This window comes from Equus przewalskii, chromosome 19 (genome assembly GCF_037783145.1).
Source record: "Equus przewalskii isolate Varuska chromosome 19, EquPr2, whole genome shotgun sequence".
NCBI lineage: Eukaryota > Metazoa > Chordata > Mammalia > Perissodactyla > Equidae > Equus > Equus przewalskii.
In genome coordinates, this window is record NC_091849.1 from 46,248,877 (window position 1) to 46,265,974 (window position 17,098).

General features: G+C 37.6%; 1 protein-coding gene across 1 annotated transcript in view; it reads left to right on the top strand.

Annotated features, from left to right (window-relative positions):
* Positions 1–17,098, top strand: part of CD2AP (CD2 associated protein) — a 130,098-nt gene that overhangs the window by 28,568 nt on the left and 84,432 nt on the right. The window contains exon 2 of the mRNA XM_008523644.2: positions 5,255–5,415. Within this exon, the coding sequence (XP_008521866.1) occupies positions 5,255–5,415 (161 nt within the window). The remainder of the gene's footprint in view (positions 1–5,254; positions 5,416–17,098) is intronic.

Below are 17,098 nucleotides of genomic sequence, written 5' to 3' on the forward strand. Positions count from 1 at the left end.
ACTCTGCTGGCTTCAAGCTTTTCTTCTGCAGCTTTCTCATCTCTCTCAGCCTTCACAGAACTGAGGAGAGTTAGGGCCTTGCTCTGGATTAGGCTTTGATTTGAAGGAATGTTGTGGCTGGTTTGATCTTCTATCCAGACCACCAAAATCTTCTCCATATGAGCAATAAGGCTGTTTGGCTTTCTTATCATTTGTATGTTCACTGGAATAGCACTTTTAATTTCCTTCAAGACCTTTTCCTTTGCAGGCACAACTTGGCTGACTGTTAGGCTGAAAAGCTAGGCCTCTTGGCCAATCTCAGCTTTTGACATGCCTTCCTCACTAAGCTTAATCATGTCTAGCTTTTGATTTAAAGTAAGAGACGTGTGACTGTTTCTTTCACTTGAACACTTAGAGGCCATTATAGGGTTAATAATTGGCCTTATTTCAATATTGTTGTCTCTCAGGGAATAGGGAGGTCCCCAGGAGAGAGACGGGGCAACTGCTGCTCAGTGGAGCAGTCAGAACACCCACAACGTTTATCAGTTGTTTGCTGTCTTATATATGGGTGCATTTCCTGGTGCCCCCAAACAATTACAATAGTAATATTAAAGATCATTGACCACAGACTGCCATAACTAATATAATAATAGTAAAAAATTTCAAATATTGCAAGAACTCCCAAAATGTGAGGCAGAGACATGAAGTGAACAAATGCTGTTGGAAAGTGATGCAGATAGACTTGCTTGAAACAGGGTTGCTGCAAACCTTCACTTTGCAAAAAAACGCAGTATCTTTGAAGTTCAGTAAAGCCAAAAGCACAATAAAACGAGATGCCTGTAATAATTTGTACATGTTGAAAATTGTTTTTATTTTGAAATAATAAGTTGTAGAAATTTTAGAAGTTCAGTACAAACAGATTTTTCCTGACTGATGCCTTTCTACTGAATATTTTAGTGTGTATTTTCTACAAACTAGAACCTTCTACTTAATCACAATTCAGCCATTAAATTTAAGAAATTGTGGAACATGTATGGACTCATGCTTTCTTTATTCATTGGGGTATATTCTGTTATTGTCATTATTTTGATGGTCAAATTGTCCTGATTTGGTCAGTAGGAGCATTTTCTGTTTTTTAAGTAACTTTTTTTTTTGAGTAAGATTAGCCCTGAGCTAACATCCACTGCCAATACTCCTCTTTTTGCTGAGGAAGATTGGCCCTGAGCTAACATCCATGCCCATCTTCCTCTATTTTATATGTGGGATGCCTGCCACAGCATAGCTTGAGAAGTGGTACATAGGTCCATGCCTGGGATCTGAACCTGTGAACCCTGGGCTGCCGAAGTGGGACGTGTGAACTTAACCACTGCGCCACTGGGCCTGCCCAGTAGGAGCATTTTGATATCACTTTTCTGTGTCCTTTGGCATCACCTCATCTTTCTTTGAGAGAACTTCCTTGGTTTCCGGCACAACACTATGTTCCAGGCTTATCTTGTACGTTTCCTGTGTTTGCCCTGAAATTGCCTGTCTCCTCAATGATTCCTGGTTCCTTTTAGTAGAAAGTGGTATTTATAAGATCTTAGCATTAGGTTTGCTCATTGCCATTGGGGTGTTGCTGGTTTTAGACCCTTTCAGTGGACAGAGCTAGGGGTTTTGTGTGTGTTTATATGTGTGTGTATATCTATGTATTGAAAACTGTAAGTTTCTGCTGATACTTCTTATTCCTATTTAATACTACATGATCAAATCTAGCTTTTTTCCTTTATCTTTATAACTTCTTTCTCTGACAGAGAAACTTGGCTTCCATTATTCTTAATCAATCTCCTTGAATGTAGCCAGTCTTCCATCTCTTCTGTCACTCCACTCGCTTGCGTGGACACCCTTTTTCCTGCTTGGACTATTCTTCTCCATTATAGGTTGCTTCCACCCTCCCACCTGCATGGAAATCTGCCTCCACCCCCTCAACACCATTTGGCCTTTGATAGCCCTCACTAAGCTGCCCCTTAGCTTGCGTGCCCTCTCCACTGTGCTTGGTCTCTGACACGCCATATCAGATTGCCTCTGCACAGATGCCCTCCTCACCTTGCCTTAGAGTTCTTATATGCTGCACTGGGGAACATTCCATGTGTGGATGCCCTCCTCACCCTACTTCTCCCTCTGATAGCTTCCCTCCCACTCCCACCCCAGCTTTGGATACCTTCTTTACTCTTCTTGACCTTGACTTATCACATCAGACCCCCAACCCCCCACCTCCCATCTGTGCTCTTCCACATCTAATGGCTTTAGGACTAAATTCTTCCGGAAGCTTGGGGGGGAGGGGAGGAGTATGTTTCATCCGGGAGTGATTTTTCAGTTTATCATAGTCTTTCATGATTAATGATTATTTGCTCATATTTATGAATAAATAATAAAAAGCTGAGTGGGAACTCTTTATGTGGGTAGGACAGAGTTTTGTTTTAAAAGTAGCAGATGGGGAGCTGCCCATGGCTCTGGAGACCTCTAAATTTTGGAAATCAGTAGTCATTTCTCTAAGAAACCAGCACTCATCCATAGTAGCTATACCAGTTTCCCCAAACTTCTTTTGTGTGTGTGAGATTAATTCTTTAGTGTTTTGCCTTAGGAGAAAAATACCTGCTTACTTACCATTATTTTCTTAGAGCTATTGTGGTTGATAATGGGTGTCAGCTCTTCCGTATATAGATTAGTTCGTCTGTTTTCAGCTCTGCATTTCCCATGAGCCCTCCTTGTCTGAATTTCTAGCCTTTCTAGGGTTCTGCGGAACAGTTTGGTATCAATTATCGTTTTCTTAAGTTCTTTGGGCTTCTTCCTGGCTTTATCAGTTATAGATCCATTTTTACAAGTTTTAAAAATTTCTTGCTGGCTCCCTTCTCAAGTTGGGATATTTTCAGCTGCAAATAGAAATACTGTCTTGGGGGCCAGCCCCCTGGCCGAGTGGTTAAGTTTGTGCACTCTGCTTTGGCAGCCCAGGGTTTCACTGGTTTGGATCCTGGGTGCAGACGTGGCACCACTCATCAGACCATGCTGAGGCAGTGTCCCACATAGCACAGCCAGAGGCGCTCAGAACTAGAATATACAGCTATGTACTGGGGGGCTTAGGGGAGAAGAACAAGGAAAAAAAGAAGATTGGCAACAGATGTTAGCTCAGGTGCCAATTGTGAAAAAAAAAAAAAAAATACTGTCTAAAATTTACTTCAGTTAAAAAAACAACTACTGGGGCCGGCCCAATGGCACAGCAGTTAAGTGCACACGTTCCGCTTTGGTGGCCCGGGGTTTGCCAGTTTGGATCCTGGGTGTGGACGTGGCAACACTTGGCAAGCCATGCTGTGATAGGCGTCCCACATATAAAGTAGAGGAGGATGGGCACAGATGTTAGCTCAGGCCAGTCTTCCTCAGCGAAAAGAGTAGGATTGGCAGCAGTTAGCTCAGGCCTAATCTTCCTCAAAAAAAAACACAAAAAACAAAAAACGAAAAATTGCTACTTCTATAACAAGAAATCCAAAGGTATGGGGTTGGTTAATTTAACAGTTTGATAAATCTAGCATAGATCCGGGTCATTTTCATCTTTCTTCTCTTCCATCAAATCATTTCTGCTGTTTTTCCTGTCTCATAATTATAGCAGTTTTGGGCATTACTTTCTCACAGAAGAACATCCAAAGTCTGCAGGGCGACATTATTTCCCTGTGTTTTGTTTTTAAGGTCAGATAAAACCTTCTCAGAACCCCAACTCACATCTTGTTTGTCAGAATTCATCCATCACATTTGTGTTTGACAACCAGTTAGTGTGTGTGTGTGTGTGTGAATGGAATTACTATAAATCTGCTATCTTTAGACCTTTGCTGCTTTGATGAACGGCATTAGGTATCCTGGGACTTACTCAGTTAGAGTCTGCATTTAAACAAGATTCCCCAAGTCAATAAGAAGACTTCTGCAAGTCAACAAGGTGACTTGATTGTACAGTAGTATTTGAGAAATCAGCATCTGGACTAGTCAATGTTTAACCCCCCTGGGACTGAGAGAAGCCTCACTTGTGAAAGCCACAGGGTCTCGAAATACCTGAACAAAATCAAAGTTGAATGAGAAAGGAAGGAGGAGGGGGAGTCAGTGTAGAATGGCTGTTGGTTTGGCAACCAACCGTGTCTGCCCATACTCTCTTTCCTTTTTTTTTGGTGATAGTTCTGTGTGTGTGTTCTTTTTTCTGAAGTCTTTCTTATAGAATGTATCATTCTTATAGAGTGATACACTTATAGAATGATACAATCTTATAGAATGTATCATTCTCATAGAGTGATAGAGTCTGTCATTCTTACAGAAGGAAGAAAAGATGAATGCAGGTGCAGCTAGTCTGCCATCTTGGGTAGATCTGTTACTGCTTTTCTTTTATTGAATCCCATAAAATATTAATGATATGCATATATAATGTCTTGTAATCTAAAGTTCTATACTTGAAGGAGGAAATAGATCTTTATTAACCTTCATTTAGTGTCTATTCATTTTCTGTTATCCTGTGACAAATTTAGCAGCTTAAAACAATACTCTTATTATCTCATAGTTTTTGTGATTCACAGTCTGGGCATGTCTAACTGGGTCCTCTGCAAGGCTGCAGTCAAGGTTTTGTCCAGGGCTGGTTCTCACCTAGGGAGGGATCTGCTTCCAAGCTCACAGGTTTATTGGCATTATTCAGTTCCATATGGGCTTTTGGACAGAGGGCCTCAGTTTTTTGCTCGCTGTCAACCAGAGACCTCCTTTAGTTGCTTGCATGTGGCCCTCTCTGTAGGCCAGCTTACAGCATAACTGCTTGCATCTTCAAAGTCAGTAAGTTTCCTAGTAAGATGGACATTAAAATCTTATGTAGTCACATACAGTCCATCATCTTTGTCATATTCTGTTGGTTAGAAGTCAGTCGTAGGTCATGTCCACACTCAAGGAGAGAGAATTACACAAGAACATGAATATCAAGAGATAGGGATCATGGGGACCACCTTAGAGTTTGTCACAAAGGATATACATCTGACTATAAGAATAACTGATGACATGAATTATGCATTGTATTGAGGCTTCTACTTAAAACTTGTGCTGTTTTTTATACTAATGTAATCAAGAAATTTGCTGATACAGACAAATTTTTAAAGTCGTTGAGGTAAGCCTTGATGATAATCTTTGTAACATTATTACAGATTTCTTAGTTTTAAGTTTATTAATATGGTTAGTAGTATTTCATGGATTAAGTTTAGACATTTCTTTTTTCTTTTTTTAGTTGACTATATTGTGGAGTATGACTATGATGCTATACATGATGATGAATTAACTATTCGAGTTGGGGAAATCATCAGGAACGTGAAAAAATTACAGGAGGAAGGATGGCTAGAAGGAGAGCTAAATGGGAGAAGAGGAATGTTTCCTGATAATTTTGTTAAGGTAAGTATTCTCTGTTAAATTTCTGGTTGTTGGTTAATAGGATTTAGTCTTTAATTTCAAGAAGTATATATATGTATGTATATATTTAGATAAACTTTTACTCTGTAGAATTTAAAAAACTAGAGGTCTAAGTACCTCTATAATGGATATTGTTGTTTGGTGTCCTGGTGGATAATTATTCTGTGTATATGTATGTGTGTGTTTGTATATGTATATATGAATCTATCTACTTGTCTACCTGCCTTTTTTTTTTTTTTAATAAACAGTAGTTTGCGTTTGCTCTGTACATTCTCATTTGAGCCTGTAAGTCTTGTGAAGTAAGTAGATAGCCCCATTTTAAATATGGTGACATACAGACTGAGAGGTTAAGTGGTTTATCCAGTGTTGGGTAGCTAATAAGACATAGAATCTGAACTGAAATTCTGAATAGTTGCCTCATTACTCAAGTCGTATTGTATCCTGTTGGTTTTCCAGCCCCTTTGAGAATGTCTTAGACTCCTGTTTTGAAGTTTCAACATTGCAGCACTTATCTACTCAAGTAACAGTTACTCTTCAACCACCACAAACATTCCTTTTTTAGTAAATATTCTAGTCACCTCTGCCAGAAAACAATCAGGATTCATAAATTGGTTACAAACTAATAAAGTTCTCAACAGTTCAGAGAAGGAAAAAAAGCATATCTGTATAGTTACAGGCTACTTATAATTGTCGTTTTGTATTTTAGTTTTCCTACACTCAGCTGTAGTCATGGCCTCATTAGATCATGATTATGAGTCCTTTGAGGAAAGCTAGGGTGTACGTCTCCTTTCTTTGTCCAACTTGCACAGTAGTTGTTAGAATCCTGCACAATGTGTTTCCTAAATATTTGTTCCCTGAATAAATTGTGTTTATTTTAATTGTGGTTTTACCCCTAAGTATAAACACATACGTGACTCTGGTGGTTGATTTTGGAGAAGGTGAACCAACTACACTTTACCTAGTAATATTTTATCTCTTGGAGGAACTGAGAAAAGCTGTAGTAGGAAATTGAATTTATGGGAGAAGGTTGATTTTGTTTTTACTTTTTGTTTTATAAATTGACTTCTTTTTTATAACCTAAAATGGAGTCTAGTGCAGATGCTATGGAAATCGGAGTAGGATATCTGGTTTTCAGCACAGTCGAGTTCCAGCTTTGCCCTTTGCTGGTGGTGTGATATAGGGCAAATCACATAATTTCTGTTTTCTTTTCTTTTTCTTTAATATACTTTATTTATTTATTGAGGAAGATTAGCCCTGAGCTAACATCTGCTGCCAATCCTCCTCTTTTTGCTGAGGAAGATTGGCCCTGAGCTAACATCCGTGCCCATCTTCCTCTACTTTATATGTGGGACGCCTGCCACAACAAGGCTTGACAGGCGGTGCATAGGTCCCCACCAGGGGTCCGAGCTGGCAAACCCTGGGTTGCTGGAGGAATGTGTGAACTTTAACTGCTGCGCCACCAGGCCGGCCCCTGTTTTCTTTTCTTTAAAATGGTACATTGATGGTCTGTTTATAGTAAGCCATGACTTTGGCCTCTCATCTCTCTCTTTTTTCAGGATTGTGGCTTTTCAGAGAGAATATATTGAAGTAATAGAACATTGGTTAAAAAAAGTTAAAAAGTTAAGTAAGAAATATTCAAGGGCAAGGTGTAATTTATAATTCACTGTCCAGTTGAAAATAAGCATTTTAGTGGGACATTAAGGTACATATGTTATTTTGTAAATGTGAGACTGTGGAGTGAATGGTAGAACTAGGTTTCCTATAAAAAACTCATGTCACAGTTATTGTTTTAGATAGCTATACTGAAGAGCAGTGATATTCAAATTGGCTGGAAGATGAGTAGAAAGGTCAAATCATTTTTACAACTACTGTGAAAAACTATAGACACTGCAAATTTGTTTTGTGACAAACATGTCAATTTCAGTGTCCCTTTGCAATGTTAGTTCATCTGTACATGATTTAAAAAATATTTTACAAAAAATATAGAACAAGATCTGTGAACTTAATGTACAGAATGTTATCATTTTGTCATTTTTGTTTCAAAGTGTTACTTTATAATAAAGAGATGGACCATTACAGATAAAATTGAATTCTTTGTTTCCCCCTTCTTATTTCTCTCTCCCCCAACCACCTGTATTCTGAAGTTGTATGTATCCTTCTAATACATAGTTTTATACATATTATCTGTGCATAAACAAATAGTATTTTGTGTTATGTAGACATTTACGTTATTACCGTTGTCAGATTGCAACTTTTTTTATGCATAACATGAGATTTCTGTGGATACATAGTATAGTCACTTCTGCTACAGTGTGTTTTATAACACTAGTTGACTCATAAGTGATTGGTAAATAGAGGAAGGATGTCAGGACAGTGGGAAAGTTATGTTTGTTTTCTAGGTAAGGGGAGCTGGGATAAAGAATGGAGAATTCTAATTTCAGTAAGAAGGGGATATGCTCTCAGTTTGGCTGCTTGCATAGAAGGGAGTTCTTTTGGCTCTTACACAAAACGTTTTTTTGGGTTTTAAGTGGTTATCTGTACTTGGGTGTTTTCCTCAAAGTTACATAGTCCTAGCATTGTAGAGCTCTTAGCCCCTGGAGCTCACCTCCACTTCTGTCTGTACTGTCTCAGCATCCACAAGCCAACATCTTCACTTTATTGTTTTTATGCATTTTTAATGGCTCCTGAGGAATCCAATTGTCATGACTGCTTGGGCAGTCTTAAGTTATTGCCCATCTTTCAAGGTTCCAGTTATTGTTATTTATTTGTTTACATTTTTAGTGCTCAGGTTCCAAAGTTGCATAGGTTTAGATTCGTCTGCACCAGACCGTACTTTTGCATAATCATGGATATTTTAGTGTTTGATTCAGAAGTTTTCACATAATCAGTGGTATTTTAGTGTGTAATTTTTTTCAGAACGTCATCTGTTTAGGAATGCACATTTGGTGTTATAGCAGAAGCTCCTTTTGTACTAGTTAATTTTTTAAAAACTTTTTATTAAGATTATGATAGTTTACAACCTTGTGAAATTTCAGTTGTACATTATTGTCAGTCATGTTGTAGGTGCACCACTTTACCCTTTGTGCCCTCCCCCCACGCCTTCTTTCGCCTGGTAAACACCAATCAGTTCTCTTTGTCTATATGTTTAACTTCCAGCTATGAGTGGAGTTGTACAGACTTCGTCTTTCTCTATCTGGCTTATTTCACTTAACATAATACCCTCAAGGTCCATCCATGTTGTGAATGGGACGATTTTATCCTTTTTTATGGCTGAGTAGTATTCCATTGGGGGTGTGTGTGTGTGTGTGTGTGTGTGTGTGTGTGTGTGTACATATATACCATATCTTCTTTATCCAATCATCAGTTGATGGGCACTTAGGTTGCTTCCACATCTTGGCTATTGTAAATAATGCTGCAATGAGCATAGGGGTGGATGGGATTTTTGGAATTGCTGATTTCCAGTTCTTTGGATAGATACCCAGTAGTGGGATGGCTGGGTCATATGGTATTCTATTTTTAATTTTTTGAGGAATCTCCATACTGTTTTCCATAGTGGCTGCACCAGTTTGCATTCCCACCAACAGTGTGTGAGGGTTCCTTTTTCTCCACAACCTCTCCAACATTTGTCACTTTTTGTTTTGGTTATTTTTGCCATTTAACAGGTGTAAGGTGATATCTTAGTGTAGTTTTGATTTACATTTCTCTGATGATTAGTGATGATGAGCATCTTTTCAAGTGTCTATTGGCCATCCATATATCTTTTCTGGAGAAGTGTCTGTTCATGTCTCCTGCCCATTTTTTGCTCGGGTTGTTTGATTTTTTGTTGTTGGGCTGTGTGAGTTCTTTATATATTATGGAGATTAACCCTTTGTTGGATATATAACTTGTAAATATTTTTTCCAAACTAATGGTTTTTTTTTTTTTTGGTTTCAATCCTGTTTTCCCTTGCCTTGAAGAAGCTCTTTAGTCTGATGAAGTCCATTTGTTTATTCCTTGTATTGTTTCCCTCGTCTGAGGAGTTATGGTGTGCGAAAAGATCCTTTTGATACTGAGGTCAAAGAGTGTACTGCCTATATTCTCTTCTAGAAGACTTGTTTCAGGTCTAATCTTTAGGTCTTTGATCCATTTTGAGTTTATTTTTGTGAATGGTGAAAAAGAATGGTCAATTTTCATTCTTTTACATGTGGCTGTCCAGTTTTCCCAGCACTATTTGTTGAAGAGGCTTTCTTTTCTCCATTGTAGGTCCTCAGCTCCTTTGTCGAAGATAAGCTGTCCATAGATGTGTGGTTTTATTTCTGGGCTTTCAATTCTGTTCCATTGATTTGTGCATCTGTTTTTGTACCAGTACCATGCTGTTTTGATTACTGTAGCTTTGTAGTATGTTTTGAAGTCAGGGATTGTGAGGCCTGCAGCTTTGTTCTTTTTTCTCAGGATTACTGTAGCAATTTGGGGTCTTTTGTTGCCCCATATGAATTTTAGGATTCTCTGTTCTATTTCTGTAAAGAATGTCGTTGGGATTCTGGTTGGGATAGCGTTGAATCTGTAGATTGCTTTAGGTAGTATGGACATTTTAACTGTTTATTCTTCCAATCTACGTGCATGGAATGTCTTTCCATCTCTTTATGTCGTCATCAATTTCTTTCAGGAAAGTCTTATAGTTTTCGTTGTATGTGTCTTTCATTTCCTTGGTTAAATTTACCCCAAGGTAGTTTATTCTTTTTGTTGCAATTGTGAATGGGATTGAGTTCTTGAGTTCTTTTTCTGTTAGTTCGTTGTTAGAGTATAGATATGCTACTGATTTATGTATGTTGATTTTATACCCTGCAACTTTGCTGTAGCTGTTGATTATTTCTAATAGTTTTCCAGTGGATTATTTGGGGTTTTCTATGTATAAGATCATGTCGTCTGCAAACAGTGAGAATTTACTTCTTCATTGGCTCCTTGGATTCCTTTTATTTCTTTTTCCTGCCGTATTGCTCTGGCCAAAACCTCCAGTACTATGTTGAATAAGAGTGGTGAGGGTGGACACCCTTGTCTTGTTCCTGTTCTCAGAGGGATGGCTTTCAGTTTTTGCCCATTGAGTATGATGTTACTAGTTAATTTTTTAACAGTCATAATGTTCCAACGTACATCTCTACCGCATTTTTCGAATATTTAGGACTATTTTCCAATTTTTAGCTATTAAGAACAGTGCTGCATTGAACATCCTTTTGTAGGGTATATACATAGCTCAGAATTTGGTGCATCTTAGGATATGCACATGTTCAGCTGTACTAGATATTGTCAAATGTCTCACTAAATAATTATACCAATTTAAACTCCTACCAGTAGTATAAGAGTACCCTTTTTCTGCATTCTCATTAAGATTTGATACCATCAGATTTTCTTTTTTGGCTAATCTTAGAGATCTACAATAGTATTTACCCCATGTTTCAGTGTTTCATTTTTCTGATTGCTGGTGAAGTTGGGCATCTTTTCACATTTATTGGCCATTTAAATTTCTTTTCCTGTGCGTAGCTTATTCAGATATTTCTGTCCATTTTTCCATTGAGTTCTTGCTCATTTTCTCATTGATTTGTAGTACTTCTTAATGTATTATGAATACTAGTCCTTTGTCTTCCTTCTGCTTATGTGTCTTTTATCCTTCATGAGTGCTTTTTGTGACTTAAGTCACAAAACTTGGGAGCAGGCAAGATTTAAAGATCATTGGTTTTGTATTTTTGATTTTCAGTGTGTCTTTCATCAGTCTTTTTTTTTTGTGTATATATTATTTAGGCACTAATTAAATTCTTTTCACATGAAAAAATAACCAATAGTCTGCTCTTTCCTCATTGATTTGTAGTGTTTAGGAATTAAGCCAAAATTGAGAAGAAGAAGCATGCTGGTATGTCAGATTTTTCTACATTCTCAACTTCAATCTTTTGGGCTAAAGTAGAGAGTCAAGCGTCTGATTTGTTTGTTGCTGTAAACTTTAAGATTCAATATCAGTGTCTTAGCTTATTGATATTTGGCAATTTTATTAGAGTTGCTGCATTGTAATGGAGATTAAACAAAATAAACAAATGCAGAATTTATTGCAGTCCAGCTAGTGAGTGGTGTTAAATAAAAGTAAAATAAGAGCTTTTTTCTACATTGCAAATAAGATTAACAGCAACTTTAGCAACATTTAAGGGATACTTCTCAGTAGGCTTTCTTTGAAGCATGTTTTTTTCATCAGCCACATGTCTCTTCTTGTAGCAGTTACAGCAGGGCTTTCCATATTATTTACATAATGGGGTCTCTTCAATATCCCTGATAAGAAACTAAATTCTCTACCCTCTATTGAGCTATTTTTTCCTAAGAACAGTAGCAGTACTGTGGCATATCCTCCCCTGTACCATGTTTCTCACTTGTTTTATTCTTTTCTGTTTGCCATTCATTCATTTGTTCAGATACCTGCTGAGGTTCTATAGATGCTAGAGACACAATGGTGAATAACACAGATAAGTTCTCTCTTCTTTATGAGCTTATATCCTAATGGTGGAGGGAAAACAGACAAATGTGAAAAAATAAATGAATAAGATGAAGATAATTTTTAATAGTCTAGAGTGCTTTCAAAGAAAAAAGTGAGTGGTGGGGGCTGGAAAATGGCGTTGATACATTGGGTGTTGTGGCATAGCATCTCTGAGGTTATTTAGCCAATAAAACACAAAAGGGTGCAGAGGAGATAAGGAATGAATTCCCTTTGAGAAACATCCCTGAAAGTAGAGGAAGGTAGGCTCAGTGTGATGGTTGTCATTGGCAACTCCTGTACTAGAGCTACTTCAGGAGTAAGATAGCATAGCATTGTGAAAGGAACATGGCCTCTGAAGTCAGGATGTATAGCTCTCTACTGACTACTTAACCCCTCCCCCTTACCCAAACGCATACCTGCTGTGTGTTTTTCCTAAAGATGCTTCACTCTAGAGCGTACGTTTCTCCCTCTGTAAAAGTGGGGAATGCCACTTGTTTGGGTTCTCGGTAGAAATTAGATTTTGTGTGTATATGCCTTGCATGTAGATATGTGTTGTATTTTATTATTTTATATGGTTATTTTCTTTCTCAGGAACTGCCCATCCATTTCACAGAGATGAAAATCTCCTAAATTGTTAATTTAATCAATGAATAGGGTTTTTTTTTTTAGTGCCTGTAATATGTCAGGTATTGTTAAATCAAATGTTAATGCTAATAAAATAGGTAAATAAAGTAGAACTTTTCTAATTGCCCTTTGAAAAAAGTTAGTAGTTTTTAAGGAAGGACAAAAATAAAGAGTAGTTAAAAAAGTAGTAGTTAAAATGAGAAAATATGGGACAAGCTGTTACCCTGATTTGCCTGTTTCCCTAAACCAAATCTGTAGTCTTGGTGGTGGTAGTGGTGGTGGAACAGATCAAGTCTTATTTAAAAGTGGGCCAACTGGATGAGAAGCTAGACAATAAAAAAACTTTTAGTGTGTTAGGACTTGTGTAAGTTCTGGCTCCTCAGGGTAAAACTAATTTTGATAGATCTTTTCTGTGGAACTAAAGTCTTATATTTAGAAAAATAATCTGGTGGAAATGATCTTTTTTGTTGAGTTCTTTGGAATGGAAAGGATAGTTCTTTGAAGATGAGGAAGCCAAAATAAAATGCCTTTGGAAATGTGATTCAGTTACTGAAAAGGGAGAGAAAGCAGACATCTGTGAGCACTTGTTATGAAAAGCTGAGGAATTGTGTTGAAGTCCTGGTAGAAGTATTAGTTGTAAAAATATTTTAAAAAATCGTAACATTGGTTGAGGACCTTGGATCTAAATCTAAACTTTATTTTACCGAAGAGGGAACCTATGCTGAAAAAAGAAAAATGAATTACCTCCAATTCCAGTTCCCCACTTGGTCTCTGTGGACACTTGGAGGGGAGGAGCTCCTTGTTGTTCTTGGGTAGTGTGGGAGGTCAGGCTCCATTAGGCTTCCACTGATACCCTCCTTGCTGGAAGGGCAGGTGTGCCTTGTTTGTTCTGCCTTGTGCCTCCACAGACAGTAGGGGCAGAGGGGTCTCCTTCTCACCTGGTGGGGAGGAAAGTCCCAGCTTTCCACTTGGCCTTCTCTGACACCACCCTGGCTAAGATGTTGCGTAGTGGTGGTGGTTGGGGCCCCACATCATAGCCTGGTGAGTGTGTAAGTCTAGGCTCCCTACTTGGTCTTTGCTGGCATGGGTGGAGAAGTGGCTACAGTTTTTTTTTTTCTGTGGTATTTGACAGCAGTACTAGGCTACTCTTTCCTTGGCCCTTTGGCTGGAAAGAGCAGGCATTTCTTGGAGCTTTTTTCCTTCTCTGCTCAGTAGCATTTCTAGGTTGCTTGCTTCTCCAGTACTGAGTCTGGAATATATGAGGCAAAAAGAAAACCAAGTGAACTCAATAACCAGGTTCTGAGGAACCTGTTCTCCGACTGGGCTACCTTCTTTTCTCCAACTTAGCGATTATTTTTATCTGTTTATTTTTAATATATAATGTCTAGAGTTTTTAACTGTGCTTAAAGGAGTAGGGAACAGTACATCTATTCCATCTTTCTCTAAGAGGAAAATCCAGATGGTGATGCGTTTTATTAGAGATTGTAACACACATCCTTAACAGTCTTAAAAACTCATAATATGGAAGGGTTTCTCCTTTTAGAAGTGGTGTAGGAATAGCTGTTTTTTCTTAAGCTGTTGTTATAAAGCCAGTGTTCAGAAAAATATTAGTTACGATTAACACAAGAATAGATAAGCATTCAGTAAAAATGTAATAAGCATAATTGATGCCCTTTATTTTCTTTGAAGTTATGGCTCGCTTCTGAAGATTAAGGTAACACCTGAAAGTAGCTAGCAGTGCAATTGACTAGTTAAAGGCATTTAATAAATGGTAGTGGACTCTGTTCATTGTTGACTTTCCTATATGGCAGAGTGCATAGTTGATCACCTGAGTGAGTCAGAGGAGGTTGGGAGGAGAAGGGAGGAGCATTGCTGTAGAGCGCACACTTGGTGGTTTCACAAGTACTGAAGCAGCGGGGTTCTGGGGAAAGCAGAGAAATATCAGTGAAATAAGATATCAAAAGAGGTTAACAGAAATATCTTCATTAGTTGTACTTAAGGAGTATTTGCAGGACACTATTTATGCACAGGGGATGCTAATCTGTGAACTTTGAAGCAGCTTTCTTGTGAACTTATACTGATCCTGGAGGTGCTACAGGTTATCAAATGATCTGTTACTCTTGTGATGTTTTTACTTTATGCTTTAAAAAATAGTGGATATCTTCACAGAAGATGTCTCAAGTGCTGGTAAGTGAATTGCTCTTCCTTATATTTTTGAATTTTTTGTTTTTTTGGGTTTTCTTTTGAGGAAGATTAGCCCTGAGCTTACATCTGCTGCCAATCCTCCCCTTTTTGCTGAGGAAGACTGGCCCTGAGCTAACATCCGTGCCCATCTTCCTCTACTTTACGTGTGGGACGCTTACCAAGCAGTGCCATGTCTGCACCTGGGATCCGAACTGGCGAACCCCGGGCCGCCGAAGCGAAACGTGCGCACTTAACCGCTGCACCACTGGGCCAGCCCCAGTTATATTTTTGAATTTAAAATAAAATTTTGATCCCTTTTGATGAAGAGTTCTCGGAACTTGGTAAAGTGTTTTAGACTTTTTGATGTAATAAGGAACAAACAAAAGTTATTCACACAAGTATTTCAGGAAGTTGACAAGTGAATAAAAATCATTTGGATTTTTTTTCTTTGTTTGGACTTAAGTTTCTGGCAGTTTTTTTTCTATTTAGAAAAATGATTTAAATCATCGAATCTGCTTTTAAAAAAAATTTACAGTTTGACAACTTGTCTTGCATTTGAAAATGTTTGTTGTCATTTTATTTCTAGATTCCATAGGTTAATGGTTAAGTAGACATTAAATGTATTTAAAATCTTTTTAAAAGCTACTTTTAATGACAAATTAAATAGCCGTATGGGGAATAAGATGATGAGCTGATGTACATGGCTACTTTGGAAGGGTCTCAGTGATTTTTTTTTTTAAATATGACATTCTTTTTCTAGAAGAGTGCTGATTTAGTTTTTAAATCTGTTGGTATTCCACTGTTTCCATAAGAAGAATTATTATTTGAATGAAGAAAATGACAGTTTGATTTTATGTGACCTTTTTTTTTTTTTGAATCCTTTACTTTATGCAGACTCTTATTTAGTTCACTTAAATAAACCTCAGTGATGTTTTCATGTATTAGGAGATGTATTGCTGACTTTCATAGAACAGTTCAGGAAGCTAGCTTTATATCAGGAGAAGAACTTTTGGTGTTTGACTTAGTTTCATTAATTGGAAACACATTAGCGTAGAAAACAATGCTGTAGATATCAGAATACTAGTTGGAAGACAACTTTACTTGCTTATTGGGAATTGCAATAAAACAACAGGTCAAATGTCAAAGTTGTGTATAGTTCTTTAGGATACATACGTCATAGTACATTTTCTGTTACATACTGTAAAACATTAACTATGCCTGCTGATTAAGAACAATTTGTTCTGTGACTTGGGTTATTTTTGATAATATTCTGAATCTCAGAGAGACTCTATGCACTGAATTAGGGAAATAGTTCCATACAGGTAATGCTAGAAAAGATATGTAAGGATTTGATTTAGTAATGTGTGCTCACGCAACCAAGATCTTTCTCTAAATATCCCAGAACAGTTTGACTTAATAGCACTGTTATTTGTGGGCACGTTACATTTTTTATTGAAAAAAAATCACCATGTAATACATGTTGAAACAAAATTCAAGAAGTATAGAAGTATCTGTACTGTGCAGAGTATGTTTCTTTCCTATTTATAACACTCTTTCAACCTCCTTCCACTTTGAGGAATTTGGTAGCTACTTTATAGACTGTTTTCTAAGAAAATCTTGTAAAGTGAGTTATTTTTACCCCCCCTTTCCCATTCTGTTTTTTATACCATAAATTTAAATTCAAGACATTATTACATAAATCATGTTAATGTTTACCCAGGACTTACCTGGAAAGTTAAATTCTATTTTTTCTGCTTAAGGAGTGAATAAGTTTTGTTTCTACTGGAAATTTCAAGTTGTAGAAATAACTTAAACCAGGAAAGCTTGAGTTTGATATCTCCTAGTCTTGCCTTTTGGATCAGCACTCATTGCCTGCTTCTCAGTGTCATCTGTAGCTTCAAGGAGTCTAGCAACTTTGAGAGAAGGAGCTCTTTAGGCCTGGTGTTGTTTCAGTCAGACATACTAGGCCTCATTCCCTGCACTTCTTATCCTGAAACCCCTTCATCTTAGGGCTAAAAACACAAGTAACATTTTTTAAATTAACAAAACTAGTATGAAAAATGTCACCATTATAAATTATTAGGATATTTTCAGTCCATTTTAACCAGTGTGGTATGTCTGAAAGAATATGGGTAAAAGAAGAGTTCTGTATTGTTTTTCCCACTCTGCTTCACTTGGCTCTCATTAACATTCTTGTGATAGAAAAAGGAAAGGATAGGATGCCGTTGACAATGAATGTACATAACTTCCCCCTCTTTCCTACTTTTGCCTTTTTCAAATGGGGGAGGGGCAGCTGAAATAGGGAAGCTCTTTGTCCATGTTGGGGAGACAGCAGTTATGTGGAGAATAGCATGTTTGGGGGAG